The sequence below is a fragment of the Cygnus atratus genome, chromosome 21, assembly GCF_013377495.2.
Source record: "Cygnus atratus isolate AKBS03 ecotype Queensland, Australia chromosome 21, CAtr_DNAZoo_HiC_assembly, whole genome shotgun sequence".
NCBI classification, from domain to species: Eukaryota; Metazoa; Chordata; class Aves; order Anseriformes; family Anatidae; genus Cygnus; species Cygnus atratus.
Window position 1 is genome coordinate 5,698,339 of NC_066382.1, and position 22,010 is coordinate 5,720,348.

Consider the following 22,010-nt stretch of genomic DNA (forward strand, 5'->3'; position numbering starts at 1 on the left):
TAGACAAGGTTATTTTGATGTGTCCTCTTCAATTCAGTGGTCTCCTTTGTCTGTCTGACTGTTTAGAAATGATACTTCTCGGTGTTTTTTCACGGCTAGATGTATATTTAAAAGCACAGGGAATTATGCTAAAAGTACAGTGTAAGACTAAAATAAACCACTTCAAAATTAGAAAATGTCAGTAGTACTATTGTTTGAGCATGTGTGTAACAAAGCTATTTCTGTGTTATTCTATTACCACTTCCTTCACTGGGCTTTCTCTGTTAGCAAAATGAACAGAACCCGCTGAAGGAGTGTCTTGGGCATGTGTTGGAGACTTTTCCTCGTGGCATTTTCCTCTCTGCATTTTTTTGCTCCATGAATCAAGTGACGTTTAAGTAACCACTGACCTAGGGGACCTTCTCTGCTTCCTCCCACCTCATCTCCCCACAGCACGTACGGATGACCAACACAGATCAGATACCTCGTGTGGAAATTAAACTAGCTAACAGAAAATGCCAACCAGCCTTGTCTTTAGCATTTCTACCTTGAACATCTAAAACAAGAGGAGATTCAGATGCTGAAGACAGATGCTTGTAATCAACTAAGCATTATAAATAATAATGGCATACTTAAAGGGGCTTTTCCTTTTTTTTTTTGTGATTGACGTTGTCCTCTGATAGAAGGACAGAGAAATGGGGCTTGTTTGTTTGCTTTGATTTGTTTTTTTTTTTTTTTTTTGAATGCCATAGAGGATTATTTTCTAGGAAATCCAGGCAACATTTAGAGAATGGTAGCGTGGGTTTGTTTTAAAGCAGAGGTGCTTCTTCCAGTTACTGATACGGCTCTGTTTGGAAAGCCCCTTTCATTGTGTTTGAGATCAAAACACATCAAGTCTGAAATGAATGCATTTAGATTAAAATACATACAGGTTGGAACACTGCTCTTAAACACAACCTCTTCACCCTTTTCTTTGTTGTTGGTTTTATTCCCGACTTGTAATTAAATTGTATGATATAATAGCCTTACTGAAAAGTCAACAGCAACAGTGAGCACTTTCCACTTCCCATTGTGAGGATGGAAGCTGGGAAGCCTGCTTTCATTTTGGACATATGGGATGGGTTCTCTCTTGTCTGAGGTCACTGATTTCCCACTGCAGCCTTTCCCTCAGTGAGGGCATTGCTAGAGTCTTTCCTCTTGTATCCAAGTCATCTACTTCCACAAAATCTTGCAAAACTTAGTGCATCCTCAGCCAAATTTCATTGAAGTTATCCAGCAGGTTAAAAAATTACTGACATGATTAGAAAGGAGATGACGTGAATATTCTTAAAATGCTAGATATGCTCAATTCAGTTGTACCTTTTTTTTTCTCTCTTTTTTTTTTTTCTGGAAAACAGGCCAGGAACCCTTCTGTGTTCCCAGTTCTGGGAAAATATTTCAGATGTGTTTTTTTTTGTACTTGGATACTTTGGGTTTGGATCGGATAGATTGACCTCAGCAGTACAACTTTACAGAGGCTAAAGTCAAGGGTGTGAATGGGGCTTTCCAGGCGATATCTTTCATTGGTTCCTGACCTTTTGCTAGAAAAACTTAGAAAGGAGCTGATCATGGAAAAATAAATAAATAAATAAAACTCCCACCAAAACCAAAGCGTACCAATTGCCCTGATTACTGTGTCATTTGAAACAGCACTTTATAAATTGTGAAAATTGCCTAATGGCATAATACTGCACAAAATAAAGATATTTTCTAGCCCATTATTTAATTAGGAAAAAGAAGAATGTAATATTTGGACTAAATATTTAGTTGTCTCTAGACTGCAAAGGCATATATACCACAATCAGCTTTTATAGGTAAGAGAGCTTAGACATTTAGAAGTAAGCTGATAAAATGATGAAAGGTGGGTAGATCTAAAAGTGTGTGTCAAGTACACAGCACTCTGAAAATGCCTATTTTTTTGTAAGATGGTATTCTTGAGAAAGAAATAGAGGCAGAAGTTTAAAAAGAAAAGGGTTACAGCTGTGAGTTAAAGATATTTACATCATCTCAGGGTCCCTATGGAATGCTCTCACCCTTAGTATTCTGTTGCAGTGGCATTGAGGCAGCTTTAATAAAATCATCAATTATCGTACTTTGTCTTTTCTCATTTTTCTTTTTCTTTGTGGTGATAAGGGTGAGAAGAACCAAAAAAAAACCATGAGTGTGAGAATACAAGTTTTCATTGTTTTCCCAGGCACCTCAGAAAGGTTTTCAAGGCAGGCTGCCCTTTTTTGAAGTGGCTGACTTTTACTTTTGACAAAACTTTTAGGGCAGATAAGAAAGCTGCATGACACCTAAAACCAAATGAAATCTTTCCAGGCATCGGAGCCACAAAGAGCCGAAATGACAAGTAACAGTCCAAGGGCTGACTGTCAGCAGCAGGAATTGATCTCAAGTGGGACGGGATGCACAAAGATGCATTCTCAAGAGGTAGCTCTGCAGTATGTTGGTGTTTAAATTGCAACACGTAAAGCCTAAACCTTCACTGAGTAACCCCAGGTGGTTGTGAGTTTTCACATGCTCATTCAAACAGGAACAAAATGACTGTACTGAACTACTGAGTGTGTTTCTTACTGAGAACTCTTTTGAGTCTTGGTTGCAGTTCTGAGAGTGTGGACAGGGCAGGGCTTGGACTCATGCCTGGCTTTGGGGAGGTGAAGTGCTCGCTGAGGGCAGCCTAGATGACTCAGGAGTCTGTGTTTCTGCGCAGCCAGCCGCGTCCTCAGATGACAACCTTGATGCATGCAACTGACTCACAGAAACCCGACAGCTCTGGGACTAGTGATTGACGTGGTTTTGTTTTGTGTTTTTTTTTTTTTTTAATATTTTTACTTTACTTTCTTGGGCAGCCCCTTCCTTCCAAATTGTTTTCTCAGCTTGATTGAGTCTCAAAGTCTGTCGCCTGCATGTCTTGAACAGCTGGAGTGGCTCTGAACTGAGAAAGCAGACGCTGAGCAAGGCTGGACTGGATCCTGGGAAGACCGCAGACTTCAGGAGGAGCAACATGTCTGTCTGACCTGCGATGCTGGGAGCTCAGGAAAGCTAATGCCACTGCAGATGGCTTCTTGCAGCCTTGTACCGGGACTGTGGCTCCTGCTGCTTCTCCAGGATATCCAGGGAGCCCCACAGGTAAGGCAGGGCGGTATCAGGATCCTACAGCCCTGCAGGACTAAAGAGGACCTGGGAGAGATTTGGGGGAACCCTGGGATGCAGGGCAATTCTGCCCACTACCTGTGTGCAGGGTAGTAGGCATCTGTAGAAACAGGCTTTGTGCAACACAGGGTGATAAAGGTATAAAGTAGAGCTGTCCCAAAGCAGCCAGGAGAGTTTGCCCTCTCTGGGAACCTTGCAGGCGGGAGCAGGGGATAGAGCTCTGATTTGCATGTTTTTCTTGGCATTGCTAGTGTTACTGCACCTCCAGGCATGCCACAGCTAGGAAATGAGGAAAGATTTCATATAGGGATGGAGGACTGCTCTCATTTATTTTGGGTGAATCACTTTTACTTTTGCCCAGAGGGCCAGGTGCTCTCAGGCACATTCCCTGCAGAACTTGGCTTGGCGGGCTTTTGCTCTGCTGCTGTGAGTCAGGGCTGGCAAAGTGAAAGGTGTGGAGGCAAACAAAACAGCAGAATACCTTCCTCTTTACACCCACCCACCCCTCTGACACTGACTTCCCCATGAATGGGCTATCAAATTGAGATAAAATAGACATAGCCCACTAGTCACACTCAGCTGATGCTGTAGGTGCAAGCTAGGTCCCTGCTCAGATCATATCGTCTCTTGTGCATTTGCTCCCCCCTTCCACCCTCCTTACCCCTCCTCTGCTTCCTCCCCAGTGGATCATATGGCAACGAGCCCTTGGTGCCTGGCATACATCCAGGTGGTTTCCGTGGCTGACACTTATGCACGCATGAGAAAAAGAAAAAGGTCAGTCACAGAGGCTCTTTGCATAGGTAAAGTCAGTAGGTGGCTAATTGCCTGCTGAGTTGGATCCTGAAATTGGTCGTTTCCCTTGCATTGGAAATATAAACGTATCCTAGCTTAAGACACTTGTCTGTGTATTGTAAATGGATGATATAGCGCATCACATGGGCTATTTCACAGGAGATTTTTGACAAGAAACTGACTCCAGTTAGATCTTTGAAAGTAACCAAGTCTGCATCCTTTTCATATATGTTTGAAAAGGCTCCTCGTGACTCTTTTGGTAAGAGTAGGAGTTTGCCCCGGTGTCTGTAGTCGTAAATTCCCCTCCCACATGGCAAGTTTGCTCTACTTTGCTCTGGTTTATCTGCCCTGCCACCATCTCCATCCTGAAGTACATCAATCCCTCTGTTCTTCTACAGGATTACAGCCCGCAGTCCTTACTCATCTGACAAGTACCTAGGAGGACATTCAGATGAACTTGCCTGGTCTGCTGAATGCTAACTGCTTTAGGAGAAAGGTGCTAGAAAAAAAATGGCATTTGTGCATTTGACATCACTTTGGTGTATTGTTCACGAAATGAAAAGGGCAGAGAGAAAATTTGGTTTTCTAATACTCACTGTCAACTTTCAAACTCACAGCAAAATCATCAGTTATCTGGAATAAGCATGTCGATCTTGCTGGGATAAGCAGTTGGCTTCTCACTGTCTTTATTGCATCAATCACAGCAAACTTGGCTTTTGCTGCTAGTGGAGAACAAGTGGTACTGTTTAATGCAAGCAAGTCACAGCTTACTGATTGTATTTTAAACCATATTCCACCTCAGATCAACCCGCAGTTTGGGATTTGGTTGTTTTAATTTTCAGTTAGCTCTCACTTGTTAATGTCTCTTCTGTTGAGCATGAAGCTTGACTACTTGAAGTCTTAGATTATCAGCTTCTTTCTTTCATACTATCAGAATTTGGTTAGAAGCTTGAAAGGGAGTCAACTGTTTTGCTACAGTATTAGTCAGTTCTAGAACAGCCAATACTGATAACATTTTTTTTTTTTTACCGTAATATGCTCTCTTTCTGACTTACAGCTTATTTGTAGCAAGCTGATTTCTTGCTCTGCCTCACCATCGCTTTTTCTCTATGAGCTCAAAAGACCATAAATAAATGAGTCAAACCTTATCCTGACTGAATTGTAGAGTAGCCCACTGAATTCAGCACCATCTTTGCAATGGCCATTATTTAAATTGAAATAGCAAACATGTTTGTAGTTTCAAGGATAGGGAGAAGACACCCAAAAAGTGTATTTTCTAAAAGAAATTCTCAAAAACAAACACTGAAAAAAGCAAATACTTTGTATAAAGTATGTTTGTGGTTTTTTAATTGTTATTATTGCGGGGCCTTAATTGGCAGCATTTTAAAGAAAGACAAAAAAAAAAGGCGGGGTGGGGGGGGAGGAGGTGAGAGAGGGGTTGGCCTGGTGGGTCAGTGAAAGAACAAGGCCAAGGGATCCCTGGCCATCCCATCCCAACAGTCCAAACTGTTACGACTTGTAGTCTTTTCTTTTGGAAAACATATTCCAGCTCGTGCTATATCAGAAACTTTTCTTTGACTGCATTCATAGAAGGATTCATGAAATTCAGTCTCTATCTCCTTCCAATTTAACAGGATGCTAAACTGAATTGAAGAGTTCCTGGCATTAGAGCAAAAGCAGGTACAAAGTACTAACCTGGTATAGACACATGGCTTGTTCAAATTTGTTCCAAAAATGTGAATGGATTAACATTGTCGTGGCAGGCTTTCTGCTACACTGGCAATTGTTTACTATAACAGCTTACCTTCTTGTTCAAATATTTATCTGTTCTTCTACAACTGGCGTAAAGACACAGTAACTCTACACTGTGTCCTCAAGTCCAATCCAGATCAAAGCAAGTCTGAGATAGTAGATCCAGAAATAATATCCATGAGGTTTTGTGTTACGGGCGTGTGCAACAACAGTCACGCAAAGGGGGGCCCTGCTCCTGGCTACACAATGCCGCCGACTCTTCCACCCTGAGTGAAATGAATGTGCAGCCACAGGGTGCATTGTTCCAGTGCAGTAACCTCCTGAAAATCCAACTTCACCAATTCTAAAAGCAGTTTTCAATCAAATCAGCTCCTAGAACTGATTCGTGCTCTGAAAATATAGTTGGTCTGCCTTAAACGGTCAAGGAGTTAGAGGGGAACGAAAACGTTTTTAAGAAGCGAGAGAGGAAGTGGGATTGCATCCTGGGATGGCAAAGAGATTGGCAGGATTAGCATAATTGCAGTGGACACGTATTTCCACGTTGCTAGTCCATTCTTAGCACAGATCCATTCATACAGTTTCCTTAGAAGCAGCAGGAAGGACAAAGACCAGCTCTCCATCAATGTTTGGATTCCTCACCCACAGCCCCCAATACTGCTGTGATCTTTCTTGAATGTTAAAGTTTTAGTATTTTACATACATACTAAAAGAACTTTACAAGTAGAGATAGAGGTGTGGTGGTTGGTTGGTTGTTTTTTTTCTCTCACTGGTTGATTTTACTCCCAGGTTACAGGTATGGGCTAGACAGGAGGTAAGGATTTTAAGGATTCAAATGGCATACTTATATATATTGCTTTTTGACAGTTGGACGATACTACATATCATTGGGATAACATTTGGTGTTTCTTCATTGAACTGTTTGCTTCCCTGTTTTTCAGGGAACACTAGAAGGTGTCGCAAATGCTGCCTTAAAAAGTGAAATTTTGCTAGGATTTTGAAGTTCTCTGGGTAAAGATGCTGAGTCCTGTTTCTGTCTGTCTTGGGAAATACAATATTGCAGAATTCTGCCCTTGCAGAAATGAGGACAGTAACTTCTCTTTGTTCTGTAAAACTTAGTGGAGGTTTCCTTGATGAAGCAAAGCCACAACCTAGTTGCTGATGAATATGAATTATACCACATTCTTCAGTGTTTCTAGGCATTTCAGGAAAAGGGGGGAACTATCACATCCACATCCTTCCCACAAAATAAGCAATAAGAAACAAAAATGATTAAGTGAATCTCTTCTCACTGGCTAATTGACTATTTTTGAAAGTGTTTTGGAGCCAGGAGAAATAGCACCAGAAATATATCAAAAATGTCTTAATGCTGAGATTTTTGTCGGCAAGGAGAGCAGTGAGAGCATATGCGCTTTTCTTTCCCATGTCATCTTCTTGAGCTCTGGTATGACAAAGCACCACTTTTTACATGAGTTTTTCCCTTTTCTCCTCACTGTCCTCATGATTCCTTCCCTTCTTTTAGGTGATGCCTGTTCTGATTAAGGCATGTTAAGAGGGACATTTTCTTTAAAATCTTGTATTGTTGGCTACCATCAGCTAGGTCACAATTCTGGAAACCTAGCAGAGCAGGCTCTCACAGCTGCAGCTGTTGGTAACGCAGCTCAAAAACATGTCTAGCTTCAGTATGTATGCTGGGGAGATCAATGCTGCTGCCACTGGTGGGAATTTTCCTCAGAATTTCCCTCACCTAAAAAGAACCAGTATGTGCCGTCACCAGATTCCTTTATAGCTGCAGTGTAACAGGACAACTTCTGAGCAAATTGCATACCCGTTTTGGACTGGGCAGATGGTTTTATGTTTCACTGGAAAAGCTTGAGAGAACACAAGGTATAAATTCTGCTGTAGCATACTAACATAGCCTAATAGGTGTTGGCCTCACCTTAGCAATTGAACTACTAGTGTAAGGAGGATAAGAAGTGTTTTCAGCTCTATTGGTGACTGACAGTAAGCATTCTGTCCTGGAACAGTGAAACAAGCATGCAGTAAGTATTTTGCAGCCCTTACAAATTTGGATGGATTTGGTGGGTGAAGTCTAGTCTTCTGCCATTAAGAAGTAGCCAATAGTTGAGGAACGAACCACCCCTTCTGTCCCCAAGAACCAAAAAAAAACCACAACAAAAAAACCCACCACCACCAAAAAAAGACACACACCACCACCAAAAAAAAAAACAAAACACCACATCAGTCCTATCACTTTGAATCTTCCTGCAGAGTGGTCTAAGGATTTAAGATGCTGGTCAAATCAAGAACATGCAGCTTTCCAGAAGTACTGAATCATGAAGGGAGAGAGACTGGTAAAGTTGCAATCCAGAATCCCCTGTGCTTCTTGTTGAATTGTTTCCAGCAATCTCTTCCTAATTTGAGCTACTGAGCTCATCAAAATCTCAGAAGTCAAACAAGCTGACTTCCTACTGCAAACTTGCACCCTAATTGTAGAAGAGATTTAAGACGTGGTATTTTACATGTGGGAAGAGTAGTTACAGGTGGTGAAACTGAAGTAATTTACATATTCAGTCATTGAGTGGGTAAATTACCTCAGTTCAGGCCTTTTGCTACCCGCTAATAATGCATATTTTTGTTCCCTTTCTACACAATATGTCTAGCTTGCTATCTTTCATTTTAGTTCACTTATTACTCTGACATTCATTACACACAGAAAAATAAAACAATTACATTACCTTTTTATGGCTGACATTTCTTTACTTTTTCCCAAAAGTAGCCTAATCAGTCAGATCCCTGTAGAAAATTAGATAGCACCGTCATTTTATGGAAGACTGACATCTTTTGAGACCTTGGCCCTTCACCTCTGCCATTCCTTCAAGGCATGTTCTTTGGGCACTGAGTTGTTTCATTCCTCCACAAACTCATGGGAGTTTAGGGTGGAGAATGGTCTTATGGCAAGATTTTTTTATTCTATATGATGCATGAAAACTTGAAATGGAGCTTACAAAAGACACTGTGCAGGTAGCTATGAATTAGAAGTGGTGGGCTCAGAAGGTGGTTTCTCAGACGTAGAACTGTGCATGTTATGATTTGTTAAAATGACCTTTTACAGCAGAGCACCTTGGGATTGCCTCGTACAGGTGGCTTCAGAGCTGTGCTTGTAACTGGATGCTTCACAGCAGCATTTGTGAAGCTACAGGTGTTATGGAGCATGTTACGGAGTATCTAGTAGGCTGTAGTATATAGCTGCCCTCTTGTGGAAAGAAAAAAAGTGTTGAGGACTTTCATATGTATATTTACATAGTTGTGCAGTAGTTACGTGTAATTCAGGCAGTAATTTATCACAGCACTAGCATCAGGGGAAAATTCATAATCGGGATTTGCACCACATTACCTAAGAACAGCATCTTGTCCTCAGCTTGGGATTTCAGTATTTTAGACAAGATCACTTTTTAAAAAGCAGCTCTTCAGTCACACTTGTATGCAGAGATTATTCCTTTGACCCCCCTAAAGACGCAATTAAATAATCTGTAAGTTTATATGCTGTAGGTTTATATGTTTGTATCATTCAAGAATTGTGTCCCCATTCTGTTTTAAAGTTCAGCATCATTTGAAGGCAGAGTTGGTTTTCTGAGAGAACCAGGAAGAGAAGATCATTTTTTTGTGGTGGTGTTTTACAGATCTTAAAGAGAAACTAATCCAGGATAACTTAGATATAGCGAGGATGCTGTTGTTTCTTAATTTTTCTTTATAAACCTAGTCAGTCCACTTCATACCCCTGAAATGACTCCTAAATAACCCCGTGTCTAAGTGTGACTGGTCTCATTGTGTCATTTCCTGTTATTTAATTTAGTCTTAGATGGCTGGCTAACCGGGGTGCTTCTACACACAGATGGAAGGAGATTCCACTTCCTTTTCCTATAGTCTAAGGCTTCCTCTTCAGAAAAGACAAATACAGGGTACACATTTGTAAATCTGACTTGAGTCGGGCTGAGCAACCAGACCTCTGCTATTTCCCCCGTGCAATAAGGTAGAAAAAAATGCTTTGCAGGGAGGCTCTGTGGCCTAGTGGTTAGTGCACAAATGTGAGGCAGGATTTCTCAGTTCTGTTATCAGAGCTCAATGAAATTTAATGGTTTCAGTGTGTTTCTATTTCTTGTACTTCTGTTAATTTCCCCCTCAACTGAAAGTTCCTGTTTTCTCATACAACCTGGGGCAAGTTATTTAACTTTTTTCTTTTTTTTTTTATGGTCCAGCCATGAAAAGAACAGCGCATTAAACAGGAGACTATGGTTTTGAGATCAGTTAGTAAGATTCTACCTGGCATACAAAGGCAGTAGGAGGCACTAGGTATTCTTTTTGAGGCTGGTGGGAAATTCACCTTCAGAAGGTGGGATGTACATTTCTTAAAATATTTGTTAACTGTCCTACCAGTATCCTGTGGGAAAATCTCTGGAGAATCTGCTGATTCAGTATTTACAGAAAAAAGTTGCCAGTTACTTCTTGCAGCAAATAATGAAAATGAAATTATCAGATAACAATGTTTGTAGGGGATTATTAGGGGAGATGCCAAATTCAAAAATCAGACTTTCTCATCAGAAAACCTGTAGTGCTGTAATTTCCCACAGTGCCTAGTCACCCTGCTGTATGTAAATGAAGCCTTATTATCTGCTTTTTGGTACAGTTCATAGCAGAGTGATTTTTTCTAAGCTAATATTAGAACTGTTGTGGCTTTTTTTATTTTTAATCTAAACAAGTATCAGTTATGTAATCAAATTGAAGGTTGCTCCTGAAAACCTTAACTCACAGAAGTAGTGGGATTAATTATTTGAATAAAGGCTTCACGGTGTGAATAAATGTTTGCAGCTTTATTACCAAGGCAAAAACCACTTGTTCTCAGTGTAGGATTTATCCCCAGATGAAAAGTGAAAGAATTTATTGGTTTACAGTAAACATATCTTTAGGTTGCTAAACTCAGATGCTATGAGTGGATAAATAACTGAACAGAAAGATTTGTTTGCTGCATTGATAAATAGTGTGAAAGCAGCTAAGCACAGTAGGGTAAACAAACAGGAAGAACTATGAAAACAGATTCAAAGACGCCTAGAAGTACAGATGCGTAGAGTTAACAAAAGTGACAGGATATGTAGAACCAATATACAAACAACTGTAAATTTAAAGAATTAGCTTTGTGGGTTACAGCCAATTTAGCTAGCCTTAGATGATGTTCACTATGGCACCACTTCTCATTTCTGTGCAGAGCTGGAAATCTAATACAGATATTCGGGGATTTTTTTTTTTTATTTTCTAAAAAGTTCTTAAGTCAAGATGGGATCATTTTAAGGACAGTGATTTTTAGCCTTTTTTCATTTGTTAACTGCAACAAGGTTTCTAAAGGAGAGGTAGACTGCTGCACAAGCTTATCTTGGTAATCTTTACTATCTTGTACCTAAGTTTCAAAGAGTGTCTAGAGCATTGGCTAAAAACCATTTTGGTAGGGCAATGCCACTACACATTTTGTTGCATGAAACAAGGAGTTAATTTCTCAGTTCTGAAATGCTTGGTGAAAAGGTCGAGCCACAGTATTCATTCCCTATGTTTGAATCACTTTCAGGGACGAGCCTGCTAAGTGAAGACACATACTGAATTATTGCTAAATACACTGAATATTGCTATCTTTGCTTAACTTTATGGACAGCAGTTATCTAGATGTTTTGGAGAATGGTTGAATTGTCAAAAATCTGTAGACTTTTCCCTACCATTTGTAGTCACCAGAATTCAAGACCAGTACTGGGATCTGCCCTAATTGTTTTCTGATTGTGTCTTTTCTCTGTTTAAATTTCTAGCCATCACTCACCTCATCTGGTTCCTGTGATACACTCAGGAATTGGTTCTATGATGAAACTTTACAAAGGTGCTGTTACCGGTGCCCCTCAGGTCAGTATGTTTATGATTCAGTCAAATTAACATGGAGCCTTTCTCATAGGTGTAGTATGAACCGTGTATATCTGCAGAATTGCATTTTGACCCTGAAGTGCAGTTTGGTGAACCGTGATCTGGTGTGGATCCAGATGGGAATTTGTTCTCCACTTCCCTGCTCCTGTTCAGTCTACATTCAAACAGTCTGTAAATTGCAAACAAGATAACTTGCAATTATTATTTTTTTAATTGATTGACTTGACACTCAGAAGTAGCTAGAAGTAGCAGGTGTAAGAATTAATTTCAGTTTGCCTCAGCGTATGAAGTAGTGTAATGATATTAGGCTGAAGATGTTTCTGATCAGAGACACAAAGTATAAAATGATTGTGCAGAAAATCTGTCATTATCCTCATATTCAAACCACTTTAGAAAGCATCTCACATGAGGAATGGAACATTCACTCATCAGGGGACAGAGTGAGCTTTGCCAGAAGCTAGCTGTGAGTCGGAGGCATATGAGCTCAGAAGCAGGAAACAACTTAGTGAGACAAGGGTTCTGGAAATGTCTGAAACTCGGTGGGTGGGACATTTTATGGTACTTCACCATCATCAATCTCTTCTTTCAGAAATGTTTCCTCTTCTCTCTCTCTCTCTTCTCTCTTTCTTTTTTTGGAAAGGAAATTTTTGACATTTATGTGTGCTCTAATAATACAAAGAGGTTTGGTGCTTGGTTGCTAGCATTTGCGTGCAGTTATATCAGGGACATCCTGTACTGCTTCTGGGCACATCACTAGAATCATTCAGAAAATGTATGAGAAAACAAGACCAAGGGATGGAGAAACTGGTCCTGTAAGAGAGGAAAAGGGGCAAGAACTCTGAGCCAGTTCCAAGCAAAGAAGCTCTTTTCCCCTTCAAAACCATACTTTGCAAAATGTCCCACATAGTATGGTCTTGTGAAAAGCAAAGATCTGATCTGCATCTAGATGTAATGAGCTGTAATTCACAAGCATTTCACCTCTGCTTATTCTTAAAACTCATTTTTTTTGCCACATCCTAATGTCTGTCTTGGACATCTCTTGCCATCCTCCAGGGTCTCCTTTACAACAAAAACTCATAATAATCTTTTATCATTTTAATCTTCCACTACTCCTTCAGACAATAACCCATTCATATCTGCTACTAACTCAACTTCTCGTTGCAAAGAGTAGCTTTTCTAAAATTCCATTTAATCAAAGTGAGTGTATTAGAGTCTTGATGCAGTCTGGCTTTACTTTCCTTGGCGTTCCAACCTACAGATGTAGAGCTTTCCATCTGAGCACGCTGGCTCAAGTGTAAGCCACATCATCTGTTTCAAAGTTCATTTCAAGCTCAATTTCAATATAAACTTTAAACCAAACCTCATAAGATCATTCTAATCGATTTCTACAATTGCCACATTTCTTCTCAGGTGCTTAATTCTTCTTCAGGTAAAATGAGACTTCATACCTGGGACACCAGACGAACATTATCTTTCTGTCATCACAGAACAGAAAAAAGCCCCCTCTCAAGGGGAGGAATAGAGACTTTCACATGAAATAATGATGTTCCACCTTACTTCTGTTTATTTTGTTTATATTTTATCTTTTTATCTTTTCTTGTTATTGTTGTTTTTGGGGCTGTTGTTGTTGCTTTTGCTTTTAGACTCTAAATCAGATATCCAGCTCCACCAGATAGTATTGCATTCAACACTGAAGATAATTTCCTGCTCACAGTTAACAGCAAATCCTCAGGAGTAAATGAACACACATACTCAAAAAAGGAAAACACTTGTTTCATCTACTTGCCTTCAGTACATTTTTCTGTACATACGATTGCAGCTGGTATTCCTTCTGCTTAGGCTTTGATCTGGTTGTTGAGCTATTAACACAGTGAAGGACGGTACCAGAAGACATGACTGGGTAAGCTTCAAAGCTAATCTACCTGGGGCACACATCCCCCAAGAGAGGGGGAAATTTCCCGTTTCATGTGTACAGGAAGTCTCAAATGACTGTAGTTCAAGCTTTTGGGACATTGTGGGAGGAGGAAGGAAATAACACGCACGTGGAGGTAACTCGCCTAGAGCTTGAGTGTTGAGATTCAAACCACTCCAGCAGTCAGCCCCAACCTTCAAAAGGATAATCTCAGACAAGTAGTTTTGAGGAGGTACAAGCGATGTGTTTGAAGCTTGTCTGGTGGTATTTGTAGGGCCAAATATAGCATGGCTGGTTTTACTTATACTCCTACACCATGCTTGCCAAAGCAAATAGTAGGTGAGTTATTTTCCTGCCAGGTCTTCCATCCCTGTGGTTAATTAACCCTTTACAACTAGGTGATGCAGTCTAGTGCTGAAAATGGGATACATTTCTCTCCTGTTTACTACTCATGAAACATTCAACATTCAACTCTATCTTTATGTTGCTGCTTTAGCTTTTCCTTTTGCTCCTGCAGCTGTCACTTTTCCTTACCAGTGTGGTTTAACCTGGCAGGCAGCTAAGCACCACACAGCTATTCACTCACACACCCCCACCCCAGTGGAATGGGCATGAAAAGTGGGGAGGTTTCTGAACAGGTGTCCTCCACATTTTGCTTTTCTTTCTCCAGGGTATGCTAAAAGGAAAGCATGTCCCACGGACCCAGATGAAGACTGCATGAGATGTGGACCTGAGCAATATCTGAACGAAGAATCCCAAAAGCCACATTGTGATGCTTGTGTGTCATGTACAAAAGGTAGCTGGTTTACTTTTTATCACACATACTTTACCATTAGAGCCACTCTAAATACTCTCTTTATTAGTATTTTATTAATTTAGAATTTCCAGCAGCAAAGTTATCTGTCCTTGGCTACTGTTCTAGAGAGCAGAATGCTACCTTGCACATAATGAATACCATTTCTTGTTTGGCCTGGGACTGCCTGAAAATTCTCGCATCTAATGCCATCCAAGTCTGATTTCTGCTTTCTGTCTTCTATTACAAACTATTGTCTACAGCTTTGTCCAATTGTTCATGACTTAAATTGCCATCGCAGAGTGCCAGCAGCCCGTTCTGCTTCCCAAGCCTTTGAACTGGTGTTGCTCAGCTTTGCCCCCTGCTTTGCCTTTTCCTTGCAGGGTGATCCTTTGTTACTCCATCTGCTTCTTTCCTGCAGAATCTGACCTTGTGGAGAAAGTGCCCTGCTCCTTCAATTCTAGCCGCGTGTGTGAGTGCCGACCAGGTCTGTTCTGTCAAACCGCTGTAAAGTACACCTGCATGCGATGCCAGCAGCACACTGCTTGCAAGCCTGGTTTTGGAGTCAAAGTCAGAGGTAGGAATTCCTCCCTATCTAGTTTGTCTTTTCTGATCTTGGCCATAGTTCTGGACCTATGGCATTTTGGTTAGTCAGTCAGCAGTCATTGTTTTTATTCAGGCACCTCAACAACTGATGTTTCTTGTGAAGAATGCCCCCCTGGGACCTTCTCTGACCAAAACTCCAGCACTGACATCTGCAAGCCCCATACTGAGTAAGTCCATAGCTTTTCAAAGTGTTTAACTGATTAGCAGAAGCTAATAAAAGACCCGAAGGGACTTCTGTCACTTCTTCTGGTGCAAAGTGTACAAATTCATTTTAGAGGCAGTGCGATAGCTTTGAGCCTATGTGCAGAGTTTTGAAGGCCCCTCGTTATGCTTGTTGCACGGCTCTGTACTGAAGGAAGGAAGGACTCTCCCTTGCCTCATTTTCAGTGGTCTGCATATGGTTAGATTATATGCACAAGTGATTTTTCAGGTTTGCATCCAGGTTAAGAATCAGTGCCACAGAGGTGAGAAGGAAGTTAGTGACTTCCTGACTAAAAGCAATAAATGCACATGGTACAAAAATGACCAAAAGTGATGTTTGCCATAGAGAACACCTTACCATATATCAGAGCATTTTCTTTCAGCGCTGATACACTGTTTTCTCTTTCATTCCCTAGCTGTGCCAAGTTAAACAAAGTAGCACAAAGCAAAGGAAATGCCACACATGATCAGGTTTGCCTGGACCAATTGCCCACCTACCTCACCCCAGACACTTTCTCCACCAGATTCAGCAATGAAACAAGTAACTCTGACCTACTGAGGCTTGAGGCGAACTTGGTCACTATTTCTAGTATTCTTTTAAGTGCTGCAACAACTGAAAACCCCAGTTCTACTCCCAACGAGAATGCTCCGGCTGGCACTCTTCCCACCTCAGACAAGGGGGAGACAACAACAGGAGGTAACGAAGATAAAGCATTTACTCTTTCTAGCGTATTTTATTTGGATGTATCTTTAGTAAAAGCAATTTTTATGTGGGAGCTTCCTGCAAAACCCTTATGACTTTTAAAATGATATCCATCAAACACACAGATCTACTGACAGTAGGCAGTGCTGACAGAAAAGGCAGTACTCTGCCTTTTCTTGACCTCTCTGTCCTCCCTTTCCCCTTCTGAACAGTAGGTCTTGTTTGGGGAGTGGTTCTCTCTGTGCTGCTGCTACTTGTGGGCATGCTGTTGTTTTGGAAATGGAAGATTTGCAAGAAACGAATCCTCATCCTCAAAGGAAAACGTGAGTTTTTAAAGTTGTAACACATAGCATGCTGTCTTAACCTCCAAGGACATGCCACCTGGGAACTATAATATCCTAAAATTTTATGGAGGCCAGTAGGGGAGACTATATTTACTAGCCCTGGTGAAGACAGGCCAAATGTTCTAGGCAATCTGTGCAGCATGTTGGAGAACCTTAGAAAAAGACTGAAGCAGCTGTGAATTTATGGAGGAAGATGCTACAAGCTGGGTGAGGAAGTGGTAACCGGTGATTTTTTCTCTCAGTGCAGACACTAATATTAAATGATGCCTGAAGTCTTTTGCAAGTATTTTCTGCTTCCTAGGAGAGGGTTGGACTTGGAACCTGTTTACTGATTGTGACTCTCTGTAGCTTTGCGTAGAGTTGCACGTGGGGCGTGCCTGCATAACTACATTCCCTCTTTTGTAGAAAGCAGGATGTGCAATTTGTAGGTTGCTTGTAGACGTGTGGGTGTGGTAAAGCTGTTATAGTCCTTGTGCTCCATGATGAGTTTTGTTAAACGAATGTTTTATTTTATCAGCACATCTCACTTCACACAAATCCAGGATCAGATCTCACGGTGAGTGACTGACTGACCACAAATTGTAATACATATGATTAATGAATAAATGGCTAGTTTTAGTGTGGGGTTTTAATTTATGAAACTTTAAAACATGGAACCAATTTAAGTCAAGCGTATGTACCTGTAGACATGCAAAAGGCCAGTCCTGTGGTCTGTCCTGTGTAGGCAAGTACTGCTGTGAATGTGACAAGCCACTAGATGGCAATTTTTTCCCATTGTACCTGAGTGACTGGGTGATGCAGCAGTGTGGGGAGGCTTTGCTGGAAAAATGTCAGGTTCATTTCTGGGCACTCAAACCTGGGAGATGTGTTCCCAAAAATGAGACCTGTACATATCTCCTAGATTACATACATTTTGCTTAATTAACTAATCCCCTCTTAGCATTGCCACTTCCACTGACTGCTCTATTCTCATCTATTGTGGTAGATATTTCTGATCACTGAACATCAGAGCATTTTTCACTCATTTATTCAGGAATATGATTTAACACCTCTCACATGAGCTCAACTTTCTCAAAGTGGAATTGTTGCTTCCTGACTTGCTTTACACATTAGGAGCTGTTGCTCTGCAGCATTATAGAGCTGATGTTGAGAATAAAGGTGGCTGCATGTCAGAGCTAAATTAGTTAGTAGGCCCGAGCCTGTCTAGCTAGCTTCATGGTGTTGTAAAAGGATGCTGTACACTCCCTTCTTCCCACCTCCCTTCTTTCCCCAGTGTTCCCTTCCTCCATCCTTGCATAAAATCCCACCCTCTTTGTATTAATCTGACCACACAATGACTTGATGCAACTTGTTAATCCAGTAGAAAGCTATTCACTTTTTATTTTTTAATTTATTTATTTTGATAAGACAGTCTTCTGCTTCTTTAGAAAGCTTAATCAGTTCATGATGTGATCAGGTGAACACCAGTTTTGGTGTGTGGAATGTGATAGGACCTCACATGGTTGGCAGCAATGTGTCACTGGTTCACCTCACCCCTACCATTGAAGTGTGTCCTCTGTGGTAAAGAAAGAAAGATACAGGTGAGTTAGGCTGTAGAGTAGTTTAGGACGTGGGTGGGTGATATTTCAGAGAAAATATTAATATTCTTGTGATTGCTGTGAATTCTCTTCTGATAATTTTTCTTCTTTCTATTGCAGGTTCTGATCTGGTGAACGGTATTCCGAAACAGATCACTTTCTTTTCCGATGTAAATAGTTAACAATATTTTTTAAATGTTCTGTTAAAAAGTGCCAGCCTTTTTATTTGTAATTTTCTCTGTAACCTGTGATCATCTAGGTGCAGAGATGAGACATACTAGGGATTGCTACTTTCATGTCTTGGGCTCCGTTTAACATACTGTTAAATAATGTGTTTCTGCCAGTTTTGCTTCTGAAGGGAGTATATAAATTTGGAAAATATCTTCTTAAAGTTTTTCCTGAAACAAATCCCTTCAAATTCTTACCTCCAGAATCTATCTTTCTTACTGATGTTATATTCTTTGCTGAAAGGTGCCACTGAGCCTCAGCCCCCAGAATGCAACTGCTACTGTATTGCAGGGTAGCACGCTCTGCAACAGAACATACAGTATAAGACATGCGACAAAAAGTCAGAATGACAAATAAGCAGATTTACAAAGGTTCGTCAGCATCTAAATTGCAGACGAGGCAAGTGGAATTTACCAAAGCATCCACACAGGTTCAGGAAACTAGATTTCAGTGGAAGTAAGGTACATTCTTGCAAATCTCACCAAAAAAAAAAAAAAAAAATCTGTGCATTTAGCTTAGGAATGCTATTTTTAAACATGGCCTTAAGTAATACAGGAACCTAATTCAAAGGAACTTAAGTTCCTCTATCTGTTAGGCACTTTGAATTTTTTTACTCCCTGTGACAGTGGTGCTGTTATGTTATTCTGGCTGCTACAGAAGGATTCAGTAGACCTGTTGCAATCTTCACAGTGTTCTTTTTGCATTGACCCTATTTCTACTCTTCTCTTTGTATTTGCAGAAGATCATGCTTACTACTGATCAAGGGCCAGAAGAGAAGGAGCTAATTGACAGAAACCTTCCTTTGGAAACCAATAACAACTTGGTTTCCAGCACAGAAAAAGCATATAGTCCTGATTTGAGTCTGACTGATGTGACACAGAGCAATGGAAATGCCCCAGATTGCCCTGTCGATTCTCGAGTGAGAGACCACACAAATAATCGAATTGGTAAGTCTTGCCTTTTTTATTTTTCTTTCTTTTTCCATTTTTAAGCCATAGGCACGTAATATCAATCTGAAATTATTAGTAAGCTGGAAAATTATCTAAAGCTCTTAACGGAGCTGGCCCTGGACACTCGACTCTGTTTACCATATGCAGGTTGGGTTATTTTATGTGTGTGGGGTATGTATGTATGTATGTATTTATTTATTTATTGATGTGAGTCAAATCCAAGGAGTTATAATGGCTAAGCTGATCCAGAACTGTTTTCTTAGGATTTCTGGGAACCATTAATGCTTTTCTAGAGGGCAAGAGAAGACAAAGCACAGAAAAAACAAGGAAAAAGGAAAAGCAGAAAATGTATCTTCTGTTTTTAGTGCCGCAGATCAGCAAAGATTTTTGTTATTCTAAGCAGTTCAAAAAACAGGCTTTTGCAAAATGCCAATTCCCTGAACTGGGAGAGAGAAGGCTGTCTGGGGAGGCAAGGTAGTCAAAGAAATGAAAACCAGAAATCCTTAGCATTCCCTACATTTCTGTACAGTGCTGAACTTTGCCCAAGAACTGCTTCTAATACAGATATTTTTGCTTTTCAAAACAGCAGGAACATAAACATTGAACCATAGCTATCTTCCCCAGATCCCAGTTAATCACTTCTTCTACATAATTCTTGTGAATACCTTACTGCCTTTTCTGATCTGTCTTTCTCCTGTAGTCCTTCAGCTTCATTACAGCAGCTTTATTACAGGAGAGCTAGATCTACTTGATCTAAAATGCCCAGAGTCCCCATGGCAGTGATCCAAAACCACGCAGTGTAGCTTAAAATGAGCAGGCCATCTTTATCACTTAGCGTGTTCAATGCTTTTATTGTAGAGACAATGAAATAGGCAAAATATGTGGGTTAGTGAATTCTGTGTTTTCTCAGTGACACACTTGATTTGCATACCTCTGATTTTAAAAAGAAGCAAATAAAAGCTGAATAACAAGTTAAAATTGTGCGTGAAAAGGAACCATCTCTAGGGACAGACATATTGTTACCTATGCTCAGCACTATTTTTTTCCTTCCTCAGAAAAAATATACATCATGAAGGCTGATACTGTTATAGTGGGGTCCATTTCAGAAGTGCCTGGTAGCAAGAACTGTGCTGCTAGGGGATGTGAAAGTGATGTTGATATCCAGGAAAACACGGAAGAGGAATTGGAGATGCACTATCCAGAGCAGGAGACAGAGTCTTTTCCAGGGAATGATGTCATGGTTCCTGTGGAAGAGGAGGGAAAGGAATTCCATCACCCCACCACTGCCACTGAAAAGTGATAGCCCACCGAGAAGGCGTGCAGCTACAAAAACACCCAGTGTGACACTAAGCCCAAATCTACAACAAGGGAGGTAAACACATAGTGTCTTAAATAATCTGAAAACTCATGTAAAACACCAAAAAATATTCAATCAAGGAGCACTATAACCTATTTCATCTAACTAATGAGAGGATCATCCAAACTGTTGGCCTTTGTAGATCACATCAAATATTTTCACTTTCCCTTGCTCTCCCAGTATCATGCTGGAAAAAAATTTGAGTCAAAGCTACAAAATTCAGAGGACTTCTGGATGCTAACTCAAGTTTCACAGCTTGCTTTCTCTGTGTGAAGGAATGGATCAAAACCTATGTCTGATTACTTCTATTAGCTATTAAAATTCTGGCCATAATTCCAAGTTAATCTTGACACCCAGCCATGTTTCACATATTGTTTCTGTTTTTCTTTTACCAACACTTCCAATTTTGACACAGATTTTGCAACATCTAGTATTTTTCTTAAAGTCTCAGCTCTTGAATGAAAGTGGTGATAATTTCAGTTTTCACTAACAAATAGGACCCTTGCCTTGTGGACTTCATGAGGAAACAGGATCAACAAGCTCAGGAAACAGAAGACAAAACTAGTTGAAGTTCATTGTACTTTAGGCCAATCCTTTTATTTTTGTCAAGTCTGATTCATGTTTCTTGACTATTTTAAATCATTAGTAAGCACAGAAAATGGACTCTTCTAATGGAAGCCAAACTAGCTGAACATTTGGATGTTGAATGAAGTATGGGTTTAGGCCAATGTGAAATCTGTAAAAAGGGAAAATAAGAAAAACTGGTTTTCTACAAAAAATGAAGGACTGAAAAATAGGCTAGCAATTACTTCCTGTCACATTGTCAATATCTGCTTACTTTAGAAGAATTGCTCATAATCATCAAAGTGACACTGAATTGTATAAGTTCTTTAAAATAATTCTGTTTGGTTTTGTGGTCAACTGCTTTGTGTTACGCAGTTTCTCAAAGTTCATGCTGCTTGTTTGATAACTGTAAATGTAATAGTGCTGACTATGTTTTTGCACAGGACAGTGGAAAATAAGCAAGGTGACAAAGTGTGCCTTAATAGTAAAAAAAGGAACCACAAAAACAATTACTTGCTTTGTAGTTTTACCCTGGACAGAGTACTGTAATAACAGCTGTGCAACTTCAGTGCCTTTTGTCTTAGAAGAAACAAAAGGAACGTAAAGGCATAAAAAACACCTTCTTGAGCAAGACTCACAGTACAAGTTACCCGCTATTTTACCTGTGACAGTGGCAGTAAGAGATGCTATTTAGGGAGAGAACATAAGCCCAGTTAATATCTGCTGTTTTCATTCCTCATACTTCTGCAACATCAGCTGTAATTGGATTAAGGATGTTATAGAGTTTGTCCCAGCCTTTAGAATTCCTCTTGTTGCCTTTAATTTTTCTTACCTCTTCTGAATTTCCTGGTATGATCTTTCTCCACAATCACTCTGTGACAACAGATTACAGATAGTTTCAATTCACCATGTAAAGTACTTTTACTGTTTTTAAGATGACCTCTATTCAGTGAGTACCACCAGTTCTTGTATTACAGAATTTAGTGCAATACTGAGTTGCCGTTATAATACTTGACTGTACTCTCCCCAGCATCCAAGCTGAGTTCCTATCTTTTTATATTTCTTGTGTAAGGTATCTGATCCACTGCCTTGGTGATTTTAGCTG

The 22,010-nt window shown here is 40.2% G+C and overlaps 1 protein-coding gene across 2 annotated transcripts; it reads left to right on the forward strand.

Moving 5' to 3' along the window:
• The first annotated feature begins 2,742 nt into the window (after nt 1-2,742).
• Nucleotides 2,743-20,356, forward strand: TNFRSF8 (TNF receptor superfamily member 8). Of its 2 annotated transcripts, none has more exons than XM_035557610.1 (11): nt 2,743-3,147; nt 11,562-11,652; nt 14,253-14,378; nt 14,797-14,952; nt 15,055-15,148; nt 15,599-15,879; nt 16,098-16,208; nt 16,747-16,785; nt 17,927-17,976; nt 18,774-18,981; nt 20,040-20,356. In XM_035557610.1, the coding sequence occupies exons 1-11, from the start codon at nt 3,064-3,066 to the stop codon at nt 20,282-20,284; spliced, it is 1,485 nt and encodes a 494-aa protein (XP_035413503.1). In that variant the 5' UTR covers nt 2,743-3,063; the 3' UTR covers nt 20,285-20,356. The 2 variants fall into 2 exon arrangements, with proteins under 2 accessions (XP_035413503.1, XP_035413502.1); XM_035557609.1 differs by having other exon boundaries at nt 2,935-3,147; nt 16,101-16,208; nt 20,040-20,347.
• The last annotated feature ends 1,654 nt before the right edge of the window (nt 20,357-22,010 follow it).

Bases quoted from the DNA above. Each gene is read 5' to 3' on its own strand.
- TNFRSF8 (XM_035557610.1), top strand. From the start codon at position 3,064: ATGCCACTGCAGATGGCTTCTTGCAGCCTTGTACCGGGACTGTGGCTC. The intron at 14,953-15,054 runs GTAGGAATTCCT...GTTTTTATTCAG, and splicing joins TTTTGGAGTCAAAGTCAGAG to GCACCTCAACAACTGATGTT. The intron at 15,149-15,598 runs GTAAGTCCATAG...TTCATTCCCTAG, and splicing joins ATCTGCAAGCCCCATACTGA to CTGTGCCAAGTTAAACAAAG.